The 24,689-nt window shown below is 40.4% G+C and overlaps 1 protein-coding gene across 8 annotated transcripts in view; it reads right to left on the reverse strand.

The window, feature by feature from the left end:
• SLC43A3 (solute carrier family 43 member 3) overlaps nucleotides 1-22,774 on the reverse strand; it is a 39,112-nt gene extending 16,338 nt beyond the window's left edge. Inside the window, exons 1-3 of one of the 8 annotated variants that reach the window (XM_070957245.1) lie at nucleotides 22,434-22,774; nucleotides 5,069-5,290; nucleotides 4,125-4,254 (exon numbers count right to left, since the gene is read on the reverse strand). In XM_070957245.1, coding sequence (XP_070813346.1) covers nucleotides 4,125-4,254; nucleotides 5,069-5,252 — 314 coding nt within the window. In that variant the 5' untranslated portion in view covers nucleotides 5,253-5,290; nucleotides 22,434-22,774. Of the gene's footprint in view, nucleotides 1-4,124; nucleotides 4,255-5,068; nucleotides 5,296-8,134; nucleotides 8,249-9,372; nucleotides 9,451-9,551; nucleotides 9,611-11,258; nucleotides 11,309-19,221; nucleotides 19,269-20,021; nucleotides 20,029-22,433 lie in introns of those variants that run through there. The other 7 variants (XM_070957238.1, XM_070957243.1, XM_070957244.1 and 4 more) reach the window with 7 other exon arrangements.
• Nucleotides 22,775-24,689: the final 1,915 nt, after the last annotated feature.

The raw sequence follows: 24,689 nt of genomic DNA on the forward strand, positions 1-24,689 counted from the left end.
TAAAAGGATCCACTGTAACCTTTTCCATTTCGTAAGCTGCTCCCGCCCCCAGCTGCTTTCTGCATCTTTCATTCACTGGCAGTGAAGCAGTTTGACTTGACTCAGAGATGCTTTGCTAATGCTGGATGGCTACAAAGGCTGCCTCTTTCATAGCAAAACTAAACTTCTCTCACCTAACTCTGCTACCATACCTCTTTTGAGCTTTTGGCACAAGCTCCCGGAAGGGAAAATAAAACATACTATTTACATTCTCATGGGTGATTTTTTTCTTCCTGACCAGCATTAATTGTGTTTGCCTTTCTATAGTTAAAAGAAGCCTGGCCTACAGTTCTATAAAAGTGAGCCACTCAAAGCAAGTCACTTCTCAACCATGCTTATTTTTAATAGAAAATGCACCGCAGCATATATTAGATGCTCCCGTTGAAATCAAAGAGGCTAACATTTGGCTGACAGAGCTACTTGTGGGAACAAATAGCAGCCTACAAACAGCTATTTTTGGCAGGAAAGAATTGCTGGTCCAAAATTCACACTGTTTCCTCATTTGCGTTGTTTCTTGGCCATAGGCATGAAATGCCCTCCCTTGGCAAGACTGGATTAGCGTCTTTTACCTTTGAAACAATTCTTATTCTGAAAGGCTTTTAGTGATACTTTGAATGTGAGGCAAATGTTTGTATTGTTTTGTTCAGGTCTCACCCACCACCGGAATGCAGACCCATGAACTGGGTCATGAAATGGTGTGGACCTTGAAAGAGTCTTCCTCACCATGCTTTGCATGTGCAGCTGAGTATTTCAAGGAGACTTTGCCAGCTCCAGGAAATTGGCTACGTGCCCTGCTACAGCCGGGAAGAAAGTTGGGGGAGGGGGGGGAATAGCCTCTTCAGCTTTGCCTTCCTGCATGTGGTTAATCAGTCCAACCACATGAGGTGCATAACTTTGCCCACTCCATTAATACTTGCAGTCAATTAAGGAACTTAAAGTGCAGCCACAGCAAATATCAGCTTCCTGGATTGTAGTCACGCAGGAACCCTTGGACTTCCAGCTGCATAAGCTGAGATGAGGTTTGGCATCACTGAAAGCCTCTCAGAGACACTTTGTAGATACAAATCAACATGGCTCAAAGATCTCGACTCTTATCACCACACAATGGAAACAGTCCTCTACACTACAACTCCTAATTGATCATAAATACACTTTGTTAACAGACAACAGGATCAGGTTCCCAGCTACTGACCTCCTCTCCCAGTCAGTCCTGCCATCAACACTCTTTATTTAATGCATACTAACACTGGCTGAGAAAATGGGGAATTTTTGTGGCAGTGAATTTCCGTTTGGTTTGATACTAATAGATAGAGAGGAATTAGCTGAAGAAATGGAATTAGTACGTAGGTGCATGGGGAAATTTTGTACTCTTGGGAGTTCTTGACTTTTGAAGTAAATTTAACTGTTGAATCAAACCTCTATTTGAATTTCAAAAAAGATTGATTTGAATAAACTCAAAGCCATAAGAAATAGGATGCCACGGTATGACAACTATTTAAAAAGTTGTTCAGGATGAATAGAAATTCCTAAGAGATAACTAAAAATAAATAATTGTAATGAGGGGGGGAAATGATATATACCAGAAGAAATCAGGGTAGCTACCCAACACGGTTTAGTGAAAATCTAAACATAAAAAGAATTGACATAGAAAATGGAAAGAGGATAGGTCACATAGGCAGGAGCCAGGAACAGCAGAGCTGATATCATGAAAGAAATAATAATAATAATTAAGGTTAATAAAAGAAGCTAAACATATTAAAATGTTTCTTTAAATATATTCACAGTAAAAGGAAAAGGTAATCAGTCCATATACCAGCTGCTCAGTAAACATCAAAACAACACTAATAGCTAGCAAAATAAAGGCAGACATGCAATTCCTATTTTGGTTCAATCTTCTCTCCTCAAAAGTTGAAATCTTCACAGGAAGCAAAAAAAAGTCCAACAAAAATAAAAAAGGCTAGGACCAAAGACTAAAATAGAATATAAGCATCATAAGGATATTTCATAGTTCCATGAGGATCAATCAGTCCTGGAGTTCTCCATTCTTCAATCTTTTTCCTAATAATTTCTATACAACTGTTTCACATTTCTATGTTTTCCTTTTCCTACACGAGTTTTTATCAAACAATTAAAAGTTGCCAAATGTACTAACAAAAGCAAAAACATTTATCTTTGAATATCCAATTCCATTTTGTAGATGGATATGATGAATACAGAACCTATACTTTAGACACATCACCGGGGAGAAAGGGGATAGTGTAATTCCTATTCTACTTCCTTAGGGTGCAGCTCTCCCCTTCCTTCACCCAAAGGGTGGAAAACTATGCATTAAAGTATATGGAGATGAGTATTATGTCAAGAAAAAACAGTTATCTGGTCTTATGGAAGCTGCCTGGGTTGTCAGAGATAATAGGCATTTATCATTTCAGCTGTCTGGCAGTTCTGATAGACTGGAAAGGCAAGAGAGAGAGAGAAGAAGGGAGGGGGAGGGGGAGAGGGAGGGAGGGAGGGAGGGAGGGAGAGAGAGAGAGAGAGAGAGAGAGAGAGAGAGAGAGAGAGAGAGGAAGGGAGAGAGAACACATATTTTTATATATGTATAACAGAGAATTTCTGATCATCATAGTTCCCTTCTGTTACCATATGCTGAGCGGAAGGAACTTTATCTCTTCCATCACCGAAGCCTGCTCCATGCATACAGCAAGCATAGATTAACTGTTTCAGACTGTGGGGCAATTTTAATGTGTCTTGCATTAACAAATGCTTCCCATTTTAATATGAAAAGAAGTGGGCTAGAGCATCTCTCCACAATGTTCCACTTCACTATTTGCAGAGTGGTCTTTTGCAAAGAAGCCATGCACAAAAATGATGCCCTCCATGCACAAACTGAAGGGTGCAATCCACATGGATACCTCAGCCCTCCCCCAGGTCATTTGCTACAACTACAGATCCAGCTCAAATGTCCTTGGAGAGGAGGCCCTGATTCTCATGGGAAAATGTGCCAGCATTCAATACTTTCCAGCCCATTTGCATTGCTGAATCAGGCTGCAGAGACTGAAGATTTTTTTTTTTGAGGCACTTTTGATGGGCAACATATTGGAAGCAAAAAGGAATGTTCCCAAAATTTTATATGGGGTAGGGGAGGAAACCATAATCATGGGGTGATAATACAAGAAGCCACATTACACATGCAGAGAAGGCTAGAAGTTTCGTAGATTTAGAAATCAAGTTTACACTGTTAAGCATGCTGTATAATTGATGCTGTAATTGGCAATAGCACTTAAACTTATGGTATATACTGCTTCACAGTGCTTTACAGCTCTCTCTAAGCGTAAAGTCAGCTTATTGCCCTCAACAATCTGGGTCCTCATTTTACCGATCTTGGAAGGATGAGTCAACCTTGAGCTGGGTGAGACTCGAACTGACAAACTGCTGGCAGCCAACAGTCAGCAGAAGTAGCCTGCAATACTGCATTCTAACCACTGTCCCACCACGACTCATGCACTTTCAGCGTTTCCCACTATTTATTATTTATTTATTTATTTATTTATTTATTTATTTATTTATTTATTTATTTATTTATTTATTTATTTATTTATTATATTTCTATGCCGCCCACTCTCCAAGTACTCTGGGCAGCTTACAACAATCGAGAGTATACTAAATAGCATATTGCCCCCAACAATCTGGGTCCTTCATGCACTTGAAAATGCATGAGCCTGAAAATGGTGGAAACCTTTATTTTTTATTATTATTATTATCACTATCAGCAAATTGAGAGAAGGAAACTGGGACTGCTCCAAGAACCACACACTTGCTAGCATATGACTATTGTTGACAGTCTCAGAACTGTGTTTCTCTGGCCTAAACTCTCCTTATCAAAAGAAAAGCTTTCAGACATGGGGATTAAGTGTTGCATGACAGGAAGGAATTCAGCAGGTTCTCATCTGATCAAAGAATCTGCCAAGTTCTTATTATGCAATTATTAAAGACAAAAGTGCTCCTGAAATTCCACTTTGGTTCTCCAGCATCAGGTATCTCTGAGAAAAAAAGGCAGAGAATAAGTGAGTTGTGTATCCAACACTTACATGGCAAGCAGACGGGCTGCGGTGGTGCCAAAATGGTCAAAGATGTAGCCAGTAGGGAAGGTCATGAAGTTGTTCATGAAGGAGCCAATGGTGAAGATGAGAGAGAACTGTTCATCCTGAGCAGTACAGTCTGTAAATTAGTGAGGAAATTTAAGTGTAATCCCTAATGCCACATAAAACCACAAGCAGATGTTTACTACGTCTTATGTTCCATACTGATACATTTGGCTTTTCGTTCTCCAGGTTTCCCTGTTCAGCCCCATCAACTCTGTACTTTTAATAGCCAGCAGTTCTCTTCTGGAATAAGAGATGCAAGGAGACTTGAAAGTTTCATATTCAAAACCCTTTTACCTTTCATGATGGCACCACTAAGGCAACTGTTGCTGTTATTAAATTCAGTGAGAAGACTTTTGTTTTTAATTTAATTTATATGCTGCCCTTCTTCGGAGACTCAGGGCAGCTTACAATGCGTTAAGCAATAGCCTTCATACTTTTGCATATTTATCCAAAGTCATCTTATTGCCCCCATAATCTGGGTCCTCATTTTACCTACCTTAGAAAGGATGGAAGGCTGAGTCAACCTTGAGCCTGGTGAGATTTGAACTTGCAGTAATTGCAGGCAGCAGATGTAAGTGGATGTTAATTAGTCTGCTGAGCCACCAGAGCTCCTGGTTTAGTAAGCATCAAGCAGAATTTAAGACCACAGGGCACAAATTGGGATGGACTAAAGGGTTGATAGCCATCTTCGGTTTTTGCATTGGTGCAATGTTTTTGAAAGGTTCAAGCAATTGACAGGGCCTAGTTCAGGGTGATGAAATTGGTTTGAGAGAGTTACAAGTAGCATGTTCCTACCATATGGCTAAATGAAACTAGTTGCTAGTGTAACCTTTGTAAATTCAACAAAGAATAAAATACCTTCCCCCTCCTGTCTTCTCAGATCATACCTTGAGTTTGATTGATGGTTGCATTGGCAGCTGGCTTGCAAAGGTTCTCGAAGTACTTCAGATGTTTGAGGACATAGACCAGCGATGTCCACCCAAAAATGACGCCCGCAAAGCACATGCACTCCACCAGGCCTGTGATTAACGTAGCCAGACGTTTGGCTGTTTCCGACTTCCGAGACTCCATGGCATCAGGAGCACTTTCCTTCTGTTTCTCTGCCTTTTCTAATCTGGCAGATAAAGGAGAAAAAAAGAATGATTGGTCCCCTACTTCATTCTAAACTATTATTTCATTACATAGCCAGAGTTTCATTCATTAACCAGGGTTTTTTGAATAAACTGCAAATGCTTAGGTCATTTAACTCTGAGGCAGAAATAATAGCAGACAGGCCACGGCACTGAATATACCTCACCAGTGGTTCTGTGGGCGTGGCTTGGTGGGCGTGGTGTGGTGTGGCTTGGTGGGCATGGCAGGGGAAGGATACTGCAAAATCTCCATTCCCACCCCACTCCTGGGGGAAGAATATTGCAAAATCTCCATTCCAATGGACTCTGGGGCCAGCCAGAGATGGTATTTGCCAGTTCTCTAAACTACTCAAAATTTCCGCTACCGGTTCTCTAGAACCTGTCAGAACCTGCTGGATTTCACCCCTGTACCTCACCCTAAACAAAAGTTAGTAAGTAACATTATGGTTTAGTGCAATGGATGAACTAGTCAAACATAAATCCCTGGAACTAAAACAAAGATGCTCAACAATTCATACATTTCCAAGTTAATTATGGTAACCATTGAAAGCTTTCATCCAACACTGAGATGACTCAATTGCCTCTGCACTGGAATGTATAATTGCTTTTTGACAGCAACATTGGTAGAGTTGCTAGGCATCTCTTGACAGCCTCCCAAGAATGCTGACCATATTTCTTATATCTTTGTTTTAAGTGAAGTCCAGGCAATAACAGAATGATAGCAGTAGCTACTCTTTGGACAGGCACTCCCTAAACAATATCTGACTGGCTAGCAATCGCTCCCAGGACGAGACTGGGGCATGCAGGAAAGCTCTCGCCATTTCAACTGAAATTTCACAAGATTGATCAAACTACTACAAAGCCTTTAAATTCAGAAAAAAAGTATCCCTGTTGCCAATGAAAGCCCTGATCTAAACTTAAATGCTGCAGGAGATAAAGGTTGGAGAAGTTTTACTTAGGAATGGAAGAGTGCATTCCCCAAAGTTTTTAACATCCTTCCCTATTGGTTCAAGCAAGGAAAGAGGTAATTGTAACCTTGTCTATTTATCACTTGCTCTTTCCACCCCAGTATTGCCCCGAGGAACATATCACTTACATTTATATTAACCCAGAAAAGGGAGGAAGAATGAAAGCAAGAAGCCATGCCAGTGTAGTTTCATCATTTATATTATACAGATGATCATTGCTAAATAGGAAAACATTGTCTCCAGCATCTTGCAAGATTCAGAGCCACATCCTGCCATCTGCTCAAGTTAAGGCAACCAACGTTCTGTCAATCACCTACCCACCCACTTGTCATGTGCCAGAGCCTCCAGGTACCCCCCTCACTTTCTATGCTTCTAGCATTTTCCTGTCTTTTATGGCAAGCTCATCACTACACATTTCTTCAACCCTGTATGCAATAAGATGGAAGCCATTTTGCCTGCAGTTATTGTGATAGGTTGTATATGGATAGCTTCATACATGCCCATGTGCATGTAATTCTTTGTGTGTATCCCCCAAAATATACAAATATGTTGTATTGCGTAACTAATAGCTACATCATTGCCTGTGAATCATTAATCACACATTCTTTTTAATAAAAACCTGTTCCCTCTAAACTGTGGGTGGTGGTAAATGTTAAAAATAATGTTCTGCCGTTTCTGCTCAATTTGCAGCCCTATCAAAATGTTAACCACTCATACTGAGTCTTTGTTGCTAGTAAACAAACATCCCAACGCCCTCATTCATTTGGAAGGGGACTGAAGTCTAGTTTCATCCCTCCGGATCGGCTCCATTCCACAAATTCAGAGTCAAATTTTCTTTGCTATGAAAATCTGTGAGCACACACTAGGTGGTGTTGCAGAAACATAACAACAAGGAAACCAGTCACCTATACTCTCGCGAACTGGCCTTCTTATAGAGTAGAGTAGCCCTTCTCTAGCAAACTGGCCTTTTTGCATTGTGTTGAAGGTCAGCTTGAGAAAGAAAGAAAGAAAGCACTAAGAAAGCAAAGTTAAAATGCAGAAAGCCAACTCTCTACAGGCTAAAAAGAGACTCAAAAGTATAGGTTATTTTTCTTTGCAACTTCATTGTCCATTATAAACTATGATCTATTGCAAACATCTTGTCTCCTCTCCTCCTCCATCATCCAAAATGCAAAGTAATGTGTGTGCATGCCTTTACGTTATTGTTGACTCCTGGAGACTACATGGACAAGTCCCCACCCTTTTCTTAGCAAGATTTTCAGGATTAGCTTGTTCTTGCCTGGTCATCCAGCTATCTCTGTGCCTAAGGCAGGATTAGAACTCATACTGTCTCAGTTTCTAGCCTGGTGCTTTGAACCACTGCACCATAGTAGCTCACAATAGCTTTATTCAGGGTAGTTAAAATGTTACAAAATAGCGAACAAGTTCTTGAAGCTTCCTGGGTTATTTTTCCCAGCTGATTTGAATAGCTCCCTTTTTGAGAGAAGTTTGAGAAGAGCTGGAAACAACAAAGCTGCAGTCCAATGTGTCTGGAGGTCACCCTATTAGGCAGCCTGTTCCTGACTCTTACTCTTCATCTGCCTCCCAGCAGAGCTCCATCGTCTTCACTCTAGTCAGATATGCCTCCATAATATCATCCCCTCTACCCATCGAGTCTTCAATCACTTTAACTCACATTTAAGTTATTTTCAACCTCACAGAACCCCTGATCCCCCACAGCCTCTGGTCTTCCTTATTTTCACTACATTCATTTTCAGAATTAGATAATTTTCCAAAACATGTACCTATGTCAAGCTTATTTTAGGCTGTGCAACAACCAAAAATGAAGAGAAGGGCATACCGATCTCTGACCTACCTAGTCTTCTCAGCACCAGGATCAGTTTTGTTCTCCATAAAATGCTCTTGGAAAGAATATGGGAGGCAGATGGATTTCTCAAGAGAGAAACCTCTTCCAAATGAAGACCGTATGGCTCAGAAGAATCATTTGTAGGAGAAAGCAGAAACTGATCCTTGACCACATGTAGCTCTCATGTGCAACAGAGTGAACGATTTATGCCTCCTCCCTTGAGTCTCCTCCCTTCCCACAGGAAGGAAATGGATGGAGCAACATAAGAAACCGAATTGTGGAAATCTATATCAATTCTGCAGACATCATGGTTTACTGACATTTCATATTTTCACACATTAATGCCTAGGCATCTGTACCAGCTCACTGTACTAAGTTATATCACATGCCATTCTCATTAATATCCTTGGGAGCAGACTCACAAACATTCATTTTGCTACAGGTAAATATGACAGAGTGTATACGGTGTACGCGAGGATTACAAGCATTTCTCCTCCTATGTGTGGAAAGACTCACTGGAGTACTGTTGGTTTCCTTAGCTATGATTTAGAATATGGTGTTCAGACGTGGGAAAGGGGATGAAAACTGGCGGATGCATCATCTACCTAGAATGTTGTGAAGCAGGGTCTTATTTTGAAAATGCCTTCCCTCTGCATTGATTTCCACAGTAGAGGGCAAGGGTGATCACATGCGTCATGGAATCGTCATGCAGGTGAAAGAACTTTTTTGCTTCATGTGTATATAATGAAATCGTGATGCATTTGAGGTTATCATGGCTTGGACCAGACACCCACTGCTGTTTGGGTCAGAAATATGAAAACTTGGATGTTTAGCTTCAAACAACGAAGAGCTTGCAGCCTCACAACTGTTGTCAGCACTAGAGTTTAGCCAGGAGTGAAATCCAGCAGGTTCTGGAGAACCAGTAGCGGAAATTTTGAGGAGTTCAGAGAACCGGCAATACCACCTCTGGTTGGCCCCAGAGTGGGGTGGGAATGGAGATTTTGCAATATCCTTCTCCCAGGAATGGGGAGGGAATGGGGATTCTGCAATATCCTTCCCCTGGAGTGGGGTGGGAATGGAGATTTTGCAGTATCCTTCCCCTGCCACACCCACCAAGCCATGCCCACCAAGCCACACCAAGCCCACCAAGCCACGCCTACAGAACCGGTAGTAAAAAAATTTGGATTTCACCACTGGTTTAGCTGCAAAGTGCTATAGATGCTCTTTAGAAAGAGGTATCCACTAACCTTTCTCAAATAGGACTAAGGACAGGGTCTCCACACCTCTGTTCTCACATCAAAAGATCACTGCCATAAATGCACACGTAGAGCTATATACTACATGAAAATTTTACTCCTAAGACATTTTACGGTTTTGCTATGCAAGGGCCACTTCTTCACAGATTAAAAAGTGCATAGGTACCTACATGTTTCCTTTTCCTTTTCCCCAGCCAGCTTCTCTAATATTTGCACCATACAAAGTTCTTCTCCCTGCCCCTATCAAGCAAGAAGGAAAGGCTGGCGCCTCGCTGTCCCTTATCACAGCCTCCAGGCTAAGCAAAGTAAAAAAAAAAAAGAGGAGGGCAACCCACAATCCAATGGGAGGTGATCAGAAATTATCTAGAGGCAGAAGAGAACGTCCTCCAGAGTTCAACCTTTTGTAGTATTTTATCATAGGTTAAATAATGAATAATTGCTTAATTATTGGTGAATGACTATTTGCAGTTTACAGTTTAAAGGTAGGTATTGTTAAAAATACCTAGAATGGCTTAGAGGACTAAACGTTCTACTTCATACAGCTGCAAGTAAGGACAAAGACAGCTACAATCATCCTTTTGACATGTATTATTTCTACCTGAACTTGAAAATAGAACACCATACATTGGAAGGGAGCATAAAGTTCTCCCTTTTCCCTTCCATTCACCCATGTCCAATTCTCAGATATTATCTAGACAAGTCCCTGCAGGTATTTTTGTCAAGGTTTTCCAGAAGTGATTTGCCATTTCCTGCTTCCTAAGGTTGAGAAAAAGTGACTGGCCCAAGGTCGTTCATCTGGATTTGTGTCTAACAAAACTAGATCTTACACTCTAAACCTGATGCCTTAACTCAAATTTCTGCTTACTATAATGACAAATCTGTTTTCTAAAAGTCTATTGTCTCTGCATTATAATCTTACCCATAGGCCTTTGCTTTCTTGCTATACCCTCATAGTGGCCAGTCTGCAGTAGTGGGAGTATCCACACAGAAGGTACATACAAAAACTAAAGGCAAGGTCAAATGCTAGGTTTGCCCATCTTCCATTAAAAGTCAAGAACAAGACTTTTAATAGGAGGAATAATTGACTATGTGTTGTTGTTGTTAGTTGCAAAGTTATGTCTGACCCATCGCGACCCCATGGACAATCTTCCTCCAGGCCTTCCTGTCCTCTATTATCCTCTGGAGTCCATTAAGCTCACTTCTACTGTTTCAGGGACTCCATCCAGCCACCTCATTCTCTGACTATGTAGGCAGGCCTATACCCACAGACTGTGACTGGCTACATATATCATACCAAGCCACTGTATGTTTGACATAGCAGAATCTGTAAATCATGGCACTGTTTAGTAAAAGGCAACTAATTGTAGTTTATGCAAAGCATGCCAAACAAATCTTATTACAGGTAGTCTTCAACTTACAACAGTTTGTTTAATGACTGTTCAAAGTTATAACGGCACTGAAACATGGCACTTATGACAGTTTTTCACAGTTACGACCTTTGTAGCATGCCCATGATCATCTGATCAACATTCAGATGCTTGGCAATTGGTTCATATTTAGGACTGTTGCTGTGTCCCAAGGTTATATGATCCCCTTTCACAACCTTTTGACAAGCAAATACAATGGGGAAGCCAGATTCACTTAACAACCATGTGTTAAGGAATTCACAGAGTAACCCTTGAATAGCAAGGGTATGCACATGAAAGCAATTGAGAGTAGTTATGAATAAACACAGCCAACACAGAGATACACTGAGTTGTATTTACTTTCAATAAATAGTAAGGCACAGTCCAATAAACAGTCCAGGTCATACACATATAAAGCAGGAGATAGCAAAACGACAGTCCAGGGATAATCCAATAACAAAGTCTTCTTACCAGTCGTTGTAGTCATTCACAATAAACAGTTCTTCTGGATTTGCAAACAGTAGCATACAGAGATATCAGAGAGCAAGAACAGCAAAGAGAAACAAACCTTGTTTCTAGCTCCCTCTTAAGGACATTGGCTACAGAGCTAACCAATCAGGACACAGTATGATGCAATTCAGCAGTCTTAAAGCTACATTGATAGTTTATATATTGCCAACCCAACAAGTTAGGCAATAATCATTTCCTAACACCATGTATCAACTGCAGTGATTCACTTAACAACTGTGGCAAGAAAGGTCATAAAATGGGGAAAATTAACAAATGTTTACCATTTGTGATAGGAGGTATTACATAGCATAGTTATTTTACTATGAGATGGTTTACGGCACGGGTGTCAAATTCACCGTGTCACGTTGCCGTGCACAGAAATGTTGGGCTCAATTGTGGTAAGTCGAGAACTACCTGTAAGAGTTACTCTATTTATGGGGGAAAGGTTGTTTTAAAAAAATATCTATCTATTCTAAAGAAACTCACAAAGTTTCAGTTGTTTACTTCCTCTGAAACTAAGCTGTATTTTAACAGAGATTTCGTACAATTAACATTGCAGTTCAGAATTTTGTTTTGTGACATCAGTCCCTATCATCCTTCCATGCCACACAATCTGGGAAAATTTTAGAGGTTTTATACCAAAGCAGTATTAAGTATAAAAAATTGGGGACAGAATGCTTTATGATTCAAATGATAACCTGGTCATGTTATTGAGACTGACATCTTGAAAAATGTAGTTGAGACAAATAAATGTTCAACCCCATATGGGTAATAAACTATATATCCAGAAATGCTTTATATGGTCAACCCATCTTGCTGAATATAGCTTTGTGGTTAAAGAGAAATTGAACTAGCCTGGGAAAAGAGGAAGAAGGACCTACTTTTTAGTCTATAGGGAAATGACTACCACTTAATTTTTCATGCCTTGATGTCAAAACAACAAAACCTGTAATGTTCAAATGCTGCTATAAATTGTCACAGAACAACTTAACTTAACAACTTTTAAAAGATAGACAGTCTTGTAATTCTACAGAGTATGAAAACAGTGCAAAAATCATGGACACACACACTGTACATTCTAGAAAAAAGAACAGAGAAAAGCTAATCAGATCCTATAGTACTACTTATACTGAATTTTAAACAGAAGAATAAACTAAAATAGAGCAAAAAAGAACAAAAGAAAAAAATGAAAGAGAGACTAAAAATGCATTAAGGAAAAGAAGAAAAATAGAGAAGAAAGAAAAAAGAAGTGGCTTTCAATCTTCTTTACAGCAGTTACAATTATAAATTGACCTTTCTCCCTAATGTTACATCACGACTCTTTTTTCAATAATGCCTTCTATCTGGTCATCAAAACCATAAATCCTGATCCCATAATATTCTTCTAGTAAAGAAAGTTACCTCTTGCAACATGTCTAAAGTGACCTAAAATCAGAAGAAACTCAAGTTTTATTAAAAAATTAATCACCAGCACTATATGTATATAGATATGTATGCATGCATGCATGCACCTGTGTTTCCCCGAAAATAAGACTGATCTTATTTTCTTTTCTGCCCCAAAATAAACACTAGGGCTTATTTTTTGGGGGTATCTTTTTTCCCCATGTACAGGAGGCCCACTTCTGCTTGCTTGCAGTGGAGCAGGACACGCAGCTTGCTAGCACCGCCGCTGTGAGGTAGAGGGAGATGGAGCTGCCCCACACACCCTGCATTGGCTTACCTCAGGTCCCCTGCAGCCAGGCCACCCATGCCCTGATACCTGCCTCACCTCGCATAGGCAGGTCCAGCAGCCCCATCCACCAGGACTCTGTGTGGCCCATTTCTTCTGCTTGCTCGCAGCCGCAATGGAGCAGGAGGCAGAGCGATGTGCCAATGCCACAGCCACGAGGCAAGGCAGGGGTGGAGCTGTCCCATGCACCCCGCACTGGCTTACCTCAGGGCCCCAGCAGCCAAGCCACCCACACCTGCCTCGTCTCGCGGCCACGGCCACGGCCCCAGCACACAGCTCAGCCTCCTCCTCCATTGCAAGCAGAAGTAGTAGGCTGGTGGCCACATAGTCTCCTGCTGCACATGGCTGCTGGTGCTGCCATCACAAGGCAGGTGTTGGGGCATGGATGGCTTGGCTACGGGGGCCCTGAGGTAAGCTGGTGCAGAGCGTGTGGGGCAGTTCCACACCCCCGCCTCACCTTGTGGCCATGGCACCGTGAGCAACCAGATGGTATGGGTGGGTGGCTGTGCAGGCTTATTTTGGGGGGTAGGATTTATATTAGGTGCAAGTGTAAAAACATGCTAGGTCTTATTTTCTGGATAGGTCTTATTTTTGGGGAAGGAAAGTATGTATGTATGTATGTATGTATGTATGTATGTATGTATACAATTATTTGTTGACCACCCACTCTGACAAGGACTCAGTAATAATCAAAGCTCCATAACATCTGACTGTCCCAGAAAAAGCCTAGTATAATCTATTCTCTGTAGAACAAGTCTTTCTTTAGAGGCATTACTTACTGCAAGTCACCGGGTTTTCCAAAGAGCATGGTCTGCTACTAAGAAACTGCATCTTCAGCTGCTCTCCACAATCTTTGGAATGGCAGAGATCCCCCGTTACTCCTCTAAAAAATTGCAGGGATTAGTCCAGATCTGAGTGGATAAGATTCTCAGAGACTCAACAGAATTCATGCTGTATTTCCATCAAGATGAGGTTGCAGGACTGTCATTTAGGAATCTCCAGGTAAAATATCTTAAACCAAGAAACTCCATGTCCAGAACTCAGTTAGCACTGTTCGATTTCCAGGCTAGAGACTTCTATTATTCTAAACTATAAGCAACTTCTTCCTTACTTTGTTATTTTGTTTAACTTTGTTGATTGATTGTTTATGTGCCATCAAGTCAGTGTTGAGTCTTAGCGATCACATTTTACAAAGATGATTTGTTCCTAAAATGGTCCTTTAGGTCTTCCAACTGTTCACCCGTCACTGCTGTAATTGAACACATCTATTTTTCTGCTGGTTATCCTGTTTTTCTCTTTCCTTGCACCTTTGTTTGTATTATAATCTTCTCCAGGGAGCTAGGTGTCCAAAATATGATAATTTGAATGTGGTAATTTTTGCCTCAAATGAGAACTCTGGGTTGATGATCCATTTGTTCATTCTCTTGGTTATTCATGGTATTCTCAGGAATCTTCTCCTTCATCAGAGTTCAAAAGTGTTAATATTCTTTCTATCCTGCTTCTTCAAAGTCCAACTTTTGCTTCCATAGAGCGTCACAGGGAAAACCACTGCCTGCATGATTCTGAACTTAGCTACAGTACTTACAGTTTAAAAGCGCTTTTAATCCCTGACTTTGCCCCTTTCATCTGTTTATTCAACACCCTTAATGGACTCTTAATAGAGGCATATTACTACAAAGGCTTGTGAAAAGTCCACTTAATTATCCCAAATAGATGCATTTCCCCACTAAAGATTACCTATGACCTAGCATTGACATTCTTTCAGGATAACTGACTTCCTTCACTGTAAGGAAACTGTTCCTTGACTGCAACACTAAATCCACTTTGGCAATGTATTTGGGACAATCCTTTGTCAATTTCCTCAAGAAAGTCTACCTTTCTACTGTATTCTTCAGTTCAGGGAGAGGTTTCTTTCCCTGCTCAAAGAGTCAGTCTAAATTATAACTACTCAGGTTTACACCTGAATTTCTATTACTTATAATTTGTTAAAGCTAGAAATAGGTGGTCTTTCATATCTAGAAAGACACAACTATCGTCTTGCATATAACATACACTCAGTTTTCTGTCTAATCAGCCCCTTTGGGATCTATGCATTCAACAGGGTTAATTTGTTCAGCAGCAAATACAACATCAAAAAAGCCTCGCTGACAGTTGTTTAGGCATACTATTTGTTATTATATTTATCTTCTATCTTTCTTCCAAGAGGTACAAGATAAATCGACTCCCAAATGTGATCATTATACACCTCTGCAAGGTTAGTTAGACAGAGCCATGCCGACTACAACAGAGATTTGTATATAAAGCTTCTAGCCCTGTGGGTGATGTTTTGGTTAGAGAGAGTGGGCTTGTTTAGTCACAGGATTTTGCCTTTTTTTTCTTTATTATTTCTTTATTATTAGTAAGTCACTCAGAGTTATTTTGGAGTTGGACAGCTTCTAAATCTCTGAAATAATTTTTTTTTTAAAATCATAATTTCTCTTATCATTGACCAATAGTGGGACTTAAAAGACTTGTTAATAAATTGCCAGGTAAGATTAAATATACTACTCACAATGTGTGTTTCAGGTTTTTTTTATCACCAAAATCCTGACAGCAAAAGACTTCATGTAACATCCCTTATATTAGAACTCCAGACCAACTGTCAACTCTCAGACCTCTTAGCAATGGCCAAGCTGGGGAATTCAAAAAGCTGAAGTTCATACATCTGGATTTGGAGAAATTGGGGAAGGCTGTCTTGTATGAATTGTTCATCCATTGTAAAGATAAACTTCTAGAAGTTTATCTGGGTCCCCAAAACAAGAACAGGACTGTTTTGAAGGTAACACCCATTCTCAGGAAGACACACCCTGTTAGGCAGTAGAAAACTAGTATTTCCTCCAGAAATATTTCAAACATTGGAGGACCTTACTCTTTTACATTACTATATTTAGATTCTTATTTTGTTGTGTTATTCAACTGAAGGTCACAAAAATCTAACATTTTACTTTTTTCTTAGATTATATTATAGTTATAATTCTATAAATATGAGAACTGTGGGAAAAATAGGTCTATTTCTGATCAAGAATAATTATTTGCTGTCTTTAATTTGTAAAATCAATTTTAATTAACATTTTGTATACATGAATAAGGTACAGGTAGTTCTTGCTTAATTATGCTAATTTGGGCCAGGGTTTCCATCAAAAAATGATATGGTTGTAAAAGGCAATATCACATGACGGTGTCATTTATCATTGGCAATTCTGGCATTCCGGTTGCTTTCATTAAATGAGGACTATGCAGGTCCTTAAGCAAGACCCTCATGTGTCTGCAACTTGAGACTTCTTGCCAACCTCCCCACTGACTCTGTGGGAAATCTTCAGGGAAGGTCACAAATTATGATCACATGACTATAGGACACTGCAACAGTTAGGCTAAAATCTAGGCTGGTTGCTGAGTACCTGGATCGCAATTGTGTGACTTCAAATGTGCTGTGATGACTGAAAATTCTAGGATCTGTCATAAGTACCTTTTGTTCATATTTTTAAAGTGCCTGAAATTCTCAGCTATTCCTACTGAAAAGGTGTACAAGAATGATGCTGGTACCAAACTCCCAAAGGAAAATGAGGAAGAAAAGTAGCTTTCCAATATATTTCCCATGCATTCACAATTGTTCTACCTTTAAAAGTAATAAGATAAAGCTTTTATCTCTTGGCTTTAAATGACACACAGGATAAGTCTCTGAAGGAATAAATGAATAATATCATAATAAGCTACGGCAGGCCCAGTGGGCATGATGGAGAGGCAGTCCAACAGCAATCTGTCACATCAGGAAAGAGGATTAAGATTGAAAGCATCTTTTCCCAAGTCCTAGAACCAGTATAAACGTTTAAAGGAAACCCTAGCTGATGAATACACTTGCTTTTTGCTTCATGTGCATGAAGTTAATCATTCACAAACTAAAAGCAGCAAAAATGTAGCACACGAATGCCATGGACATATGTATATTGAACCAAATACCCTTGATCAACAGTCTAATTGCTAAACAGTTGTTAGAGGCTCTGATTTGACAAAGCAGGTAGTTCAAGCCCAGGAAAGTGAATGAAATCCAAACATTCTTAATGAAGAACAAAAACTGACAGCCCTAAAACTTAAATCACATTGTTAAACTGTTAGCCAGTTTTATGCATTTAATTTAAATCCCATAGATTTCAGTTGGCCTTGAATCAGAGGCAGCAGTAAGGAAATTAAATACCAAGAATGACAAGAATCACAAGTCACACTTAGATATGGATTATTGAATAAACTACAATTGGTTGTTTCTACACAAGCACTATTTTATACCATATTATTTGGATCTGACAATACATGATATTAAAATGGCTCAAATTTCCTCTTCTATGCAATTATACAATTCTTATACAATGGTTAAGATGCCCTAATGGGTTTTACTGTCCATCAGGTCACCTTAGACAGATCTAGGATTTAAGTTTATCTAGGATTTAAACCTTCATTGCAAGCTTAGATGGGGTTTCTATTAACTTCACTGGCTTGTCTAATGTGGCCTAGGGGTTTGTATCTTGACAACAGTCCTAAGGGGGGAGAATCCCTTGCCCTCTTACATAATAGGGATACAGGGATACAACTGGAAATCTTTGATATGACACCTGGGAGGAAATGAAGTTTTGTGGGTGCTCCAACACTGGAGGTTTTTAAGAAGAGATTGGGCAACCATTTGTCATGGCCTAAGATACCTGGGAAGTGCCAAAGATATTCTCTTGAAGCCACTTTGCTAGATGGACTAGATAGACTTCTAATTCTCCCCACTTTGTCCTTTCCCATCCAAAAGCATTCCTGCTATAAAGTACCTGTAGGAAGTGGGAATTATCTCATTGAGCTCACATTCACATTACCCAAGGAAGAATTATTTTGTCCTCCTGGCATTATTTTTTTTCTAAACCATGAGACAATTGACAGGGCTACCTATTCTAAGCTTACTGCTATTAATTATGTTCTCCTTTGTCCAACTGGATCCTGGCCATTTCTCCACAAACTGAAAGCATGCAAATGCAAGTAGATAAATAGGTACCACTTTGGTGGGAAGGCAACAGCATTCTACGTGCCTTGGCATATAGTCATTTTTTTAAAAAAAATTGATTTATATGCCGCCCTTCTCGGGAGACTCAGGGTGGCTTACAGTGCGTTAAGCAATAACCTTCATACTTTTGTATATTTATACAAAGTCAGCTTATTGCCCCCACAAACTGGGTCCTCAATTTACCTACCTTAGAAAGGATGGAAGGCTGAGTCAACCTTGAGCCTGGTGAGATTCAAACTTACAATAATTGCAGACAGCTGGTGTTAATCACAATGCTATCAGTCTGCTGAGCCACCAGGCCGTTTACCACCAGGCCCTTTTAGTCATGCCGATCACATGCCCACAGAAATGTCTTTGGACAATACTGGCTCCACTGGCGAAGAAATGGAGATGAGCACTGCCCTACAGAGTTGGAAATGACTAGATAGGGGAAAAACTTTACCTTTATCTTTTGAAGCAATACATCACAGACCGAACAGAAATTATGAGCACAGTGTTCTTACTACATAGATTATCCACCTAGGCTTCTGTTTGAAGCATTATACCGGTAGCAGATTATACAATAGAGAGTTTCCACTCTCTGAGAGTCTGGGTATTCTCAAATGAGTCTTCTCAAAGTGCCCCTAAGCCAAATGATGTGATTTGGAATGAAATATATTTGCAGTGGGAATGGATCCGAGTAGAAGTGTACTGAGTTGAGCTATGAGCTTCAGTCATATGTAGCTGTCATGGAATATTTTTTGCAAATCTCTTTATAATTTTGCACCATCCTATTCAAATACTATAACAAGGACCTAAATGCAAATGTATTCCTATTCAATAAGGTCAGGGCTCAAATCCATATGATAAATAAGCATTAATCCTCCTTAGAAAAAAATCTGCTTCTTGAACCAGCTCAGGTTGAAGTTTATTTTTGTTTCTATCTACAGTAAAGACCTTGAAAAAGTGAAAAAAAATACATTTTCTAAACATGAGACCCCTGCATTTTCCAAACAATACCAAAATGTTGCATAGAAGCTGTACTTTCACAACATACAGCAAAGTCAACCTTTTTATTCCGAATAGAAAGAGGAAATCAAAGGCATACATTTTGTTCTCCCTCCACATTAAGCTGTACTTACTGGAATTTCCCCTTCTTCAAAAATCCTGTTTTCTTTTTCTTTTTTTGCATGCATTCTTCTATGAAGCAAATAAGAGTCCCATTATGAATACATAGAGAATGGCCAGGTGAAACAATGGAAAGGTGATCAAATAATGGCCAGGAGAAACAATGGAATGAGGCCTTCCAGTAGGATCACTGTGAGCGCTCTACAGGTACATATCTTCATTGTACACATTGAATGTGTACCAGTTCACTGGTACACATTGTGTACCTGTGAACTGATTTTCCTAAGGTGGCTGTATAGTCAAAATGGCACAATCTGTGGATGAATTCCAAGGGTTGAACAACAGGGGGAAAAAGGGTCCTGAAGGGAGAAGATGCAGCAAAGCTCAGGGAAGACTGAAGATGCTCAAGAGAATATGGGATGCTAGCTGGCTGAGGTAAGAATAAAATCAATAAAAGCCAAATGGATACATTTAGTCAGTGTTCTATTGATTAAATAATATAGTCCATTCTCTTGTATCACTCTTTCTAACAATGGCTAATTTGTTCCTACCAAAAAAAGTGAAGGGAAGAAGCAATTATCATTTATAGCTACTCTCTCACCCCAATTCACCTCACAGGGTTGTTGTTGTTGTAGGGAAGAGGATGAAAGATTATTAGATATGTTTGCTACCGTGAGTTATTTGAAAAAGTAATAAAAAGGAGGGATATAAATAAATAAAACAGTGTCTCAACCTGAAAGTATTTTTAAAGACATATAAAGTCATTGTGGATAGAATGTCTTAAGGGTACAAGCACAGCCTATATGAAGAATACCTGTGGCTCCACCAATATCTTAGTGAATCCTTAAGTGTGTGTGGTGGTGGTGGGGGGTTCCCTTTGCAAAGGAAAAGTTGGTTTGGACCCTGAAATGCATGCCTCTTTCACAGTTGTCTGGCACCTGAAGCAAAAGAAATATAGAGGAATAGGAATGGGTGCAACAATCATTCTAATACCGGTATTCATAGACCAGAACCAATTCCAGCTTGGTGAAAGGATTACTGTGGGGGAAAAAATATTTACCCAAGCTGTGGTCTCACTTACATAAAATATTTATTTACATTAGCTTGGAACCTGATCCTGAGCATTTGGCTGAAAGAATAAAAACCCATTCGGTTGCTATAGCCACATCTATAACTCCCTGGAATGGATAATGGCAATAAAGACCCTATTCAAGAAGATGTTTTCTGAATTGAGCAAAACAACAGAGTTTTTATGAAACCTTCAGTGATGACTGAAGTAGTCAAAGAGAAGCAGATGATTGTGCGAGAGGAACCCTTGAACCAGCCCTCAAAATGCAGTAAGGTAAGAAGCACATTATAGGTTTCAACTGGCTTTGCCCCATTATCTCTGCCTGCCATTTCAGAACCACAAACAGTGGACAGGACTTCAGAGAGAAAAGGACAAGCAGCACTTTTCAAAGACAATGTAATGCTGAACACAAACTTCATTATCCACAAACTTAGAAGGGGGTCCACAATCCTTGAAGCAAAGCCCAAGGAAACCAGCTAAGCTGAACCATTTAACAGCTTTTATTTCTCAGATAGTGTAGTCAAAAAATATCAAACCAGATCATTAGCAAGCTCAGTGTGTACAAATCTCCTTTTATAGAGAAACTGCATTCTGTCCTAGACTGCGAAGGGGCAATGTGAAATAATTTCCATGCTGTTGCCAAAAAAATTATGTGAACATATTCAAGGAGTTATCCGTCTGAGTTTGACTGAAAGGGGTCTTCACCATTAAAAAAAAGTATTCTGTTCCTAAATGTATGCATAACTTTCATATCATTTTAGTTGTTTTCTGCACCCGACTCTACTATGGTAAGGCTTTCTTGACTGTTCCCTTTGCAGCATTGCTCCTTCCCAAATTCTCATCCAGCAATTTGGTCTCCCAACCCTGCCCCATTCCACCCAGTCCCAGTGCAAAACACAGGTCACTTCATATGCTTGCAAGTCACAGCAAAATCAAGCAGTCAACACCAAAAAAGACTGTCCAGTTAAAAGAGCTGTAGAGATGTTTTACTTCCTGTGATCTACTCTACACTGTAACTTTTTTTCTTCCTTTCTTGCTTCTCTCAGATAGGGAAACAATGCAAAATACTTGCCTTTAGCAGTAATGCTCACTGAGAACATTTCACCTCTTCAAAAACAAATGAACTCCAATTTGTCTCCAGCTGGTGAGCTTTGCTGGGTTTACATAGATTATCAAACAAAGAATGTTTTCCCACAGTACACCATGACTTCTACTTCACAGCAAAAAAACCTCTGTGTGTCTCAGGAAAAGGCAGCAGTGGAAGAAATCCACTAGTAATTTCTCAATATTAAGGCATATACATTTGTTCCGACAACATTCCAGAAATTCAATTTCCACATTTACGCTTACATAAACTGCTACTAGAGTTTAAGTATCAACTTCTCCAGACTTCAGAGTTCAATATTTCCCAGCTTTATTGGAAAGCACAATTTCTCAACTTTTCTTTCAGAGGATCAAAGAAATGGGAAGTGGGGCAAACTATTTTAATTTTGTACATATTGATACTTGGCTATATGTCAATATTAATACCTCCCAAAACAGCCAGGTATGGAAAACCTAATCAAATAATCTCTCCGTTTGAAGGAAACAAATGTCCAGTCAGTGATCAATTTGGGCTGGATTATCTACTTGGTTAGGCTTCTTCTATCTATACTATTTCTCTCTCCTTTTGCCTATCTTTTTTGGCATTACCGCTTCAGGTCTTAAAACACCTTCCATAATTTTGGGGGAAACATTTTCTCTCTCTCTCAAAATACACACGCCAAAGTTCTCCTGTGAAATTAGGAACAAGAGTTGCAAGCCAGCACACAAATTCTAGCGACCCTGGACTTATGCCTCACGGTATATGTATGTCCCACTCAAAAACTGCTCTCCAAAGCCACTGGGTATAACCCAAAGGTTGAGTTCAGAGGGATTCAGTTTCAACTTCCTTGCATCCCCAAGACTCTTAAAAAGAGTAACTGTTTAATGGCATATATCCTTTTGCGGCTGGTAGCTTGTGGAATAAGAAGCACCTAAACCCTTTAAAGTAAAAGCACTAAACTCTTCGCCGGTGTTGCGGCAAAAGATGGACAGGGCTGGCTTGTGAAACTTAGGCTCCCCTATACTTCACCCACTTTTTTTTTTAAGGAGCGCCATCACCTCCTAGAGACTTACCTCCTTACTAAAAGTCAAGGGTCCACTGCCATTCCGTCGTCCTCCAAAGTGGAGCGCAAGTCGCCGGCAAGAGAGGGGAAAAAAAACAAACCGGACCAGGAGGAAAAGGGGCAGGACGGTCGGAGACGCGGAACCCCCTGCAGGTTGTTTTTTCCTTTTGACAGGCAGCGAAGAAAGGAAGCCTGTGCGCCGCAGCGCCGCCCCTCGGCTCCCACGGGGGGGACTCTTTTCCGATTGGGCGCCCATCTCCGCCTTCCCGCCTCGACGCCACCGCCCTTCCAGGCGACGCTAGGGGAGCTTCACGCCCTTCGAAGGAAGCCCGGCAAGCGCAGCGTAGCTATACGTTTAGTTTCGGGGAGAGTCGTTCTTCCTACCTCCGGGGTCGTCGCAGAGGCGGAGGGATTTGCAGCCTTTTCCCGCGCGCCCCTCCGAGGGTCCTTTCGATGCCTCTTAAGGGCGAAGTGGCGCCCTTAAAGGGTCTCTCGTGACGTCACGGCTGACACGCCCGGGCTCCTGCCGTCGAGCTCCTTGGAGCGGGACTGCCGCGGTTTTGCCCTGGTCCATTAGACGCCTTTTGAAAATATTTACAGACCCCTCGCACCCTGGACATAAACTGTTTCAACTCCTACCCTCAAAACGACGCTATAGAGCACTGCACGCCAGAACAACTAGACACAAGAACAGTTTTTTCCCGAATGCCGTCACTCTGCTAAACAAATAATTCCCTCAACTATTTACTCAGTTTGACTATTTACTGTCAAACAAATTACTAAGTCTGCACTACTATTAATCTTCTCATCGTTCCCATCGCCCATCTCCTTACACTTGTGACTGTATGACTGTAACCTTGTTGCTGGTATCCTTACGATTTATATTGATATTGTTTCCCAATGACTATCATTAAGTGTTGTACTTTATGATTCTTGACAAGTATCTTTTCTTTTATGTACAGTGAGAGCGTATGCACCAAGACAAATTCCTTGTGGTCCAATCACACTTGGCCAATAAAGAATTCTATTCTATTCTATTCTATTCTATTCTATTCTATTCTATTCTATTCTATTCTATTCTATTCTAGTCACTTTTTTTAATAGAGGACACATCTAAAAACTCTACGTTTAGGCCAAAGTGTATGAAGCGGAATTAAATCCCCAAGTTTTCTCGCGGAATGCAGACAAGTCAAAACTTACCTATTCTTTCAATCCTGTTTATTTGAGGCATAATTTGACTAATGTTTCCAGGAACAGCCATTTTCAACCCTTGCTCTTCAGGATAACACATCCCTCCTCAAAGACTCTTTAAAAGGATGCAAATGACCAGCTGCCTGCAAAGAGTATCAACCCTTCCATTCCCCACCATCCAGCCAGAACAGAAGAAGCTTTTTGCATGAGAAGTGAAACGTCTTCAGAGAAAAACCAGAAAGTCCAGTTGCCTCTTGAAAATAAGAGGGCTTCCCCTTCCTCCTTTCCCCTGCTTTGACTGCCACCCATGGCAAGCCAAGCAGAGAAGGGTGGGTCTGAAGCGGCAGGGGCTGGCTCCTTTACTGCCAATGAGCAGCAGAAGGTCCTTGGCACCCAAGGGGGCCACCTCTCTCCTATTTTAGTGGAGACCGCATCCTTGTTCTGATGTCAGAATAGCAGTCCAAATTGTGGTCCCCCTGTTTTGAGCTGTCCTACTTTGTGCCATCTCCTGTCCTGGATTACAACACTTTAGTGCTGCCTGGTGCACCAAACAATCCCTTATATAGACTAATTTTTTTTAGCATGCTAAGCACTCACTGAACAGGTTACCTCTGGATAATTTTTTAAATATACTGACATGCTGTCCTAGCTTTTGTCCTTGTGGATCAAGACATTTTTATTTGTTCCCAGGTTTCTGTATGTATGAATATTTTGACAGTGCTGATTAGCTGATGAATAGTCAATACTTCCCACCTTCCTTCCTTACATACAAATACGCCCCTCAGGAATCTAGCAATGAGTGAGTAAAATTGGATATCTATTATTTAGCCTGTCAGTCATCAATTTCTGGGCTATCCAAGTCTAGAATTATTTTGAATGGTTTCACAAAGAAAAACTAGTGAGAACAACATCATATGAAAAAGAACATCAGCCATCCAGAAAGAGAGTCAGTCCAGAAAAATACTTGCCCCATCCCCCAGCTTAAAAGTGTATGACTGCGTACTAACGCACTAAATCCTAATGGAAGAATTGAATTTTTAAGTTCTGTTTAAAGGCAGTCCTTAGGAGGTCTGTG

Source organism: Pituophis catenifer, unplaced genomic scaffold (assembly GCF_029215685.1).
Source record: "Pituophis catenifer annectens isolate HBS135680 unplaced genomic scaffold, rPitCat1.0.hap2 SCAF_1, whole genome shotgun sequence".
In the NCBI taxonomy this organism is placed as follows: Eukaryota; Metazoa; Chordata; class Lepidosauria; order Squamata; family Colubridae; genus Pituophis; species Pituophis catenifer.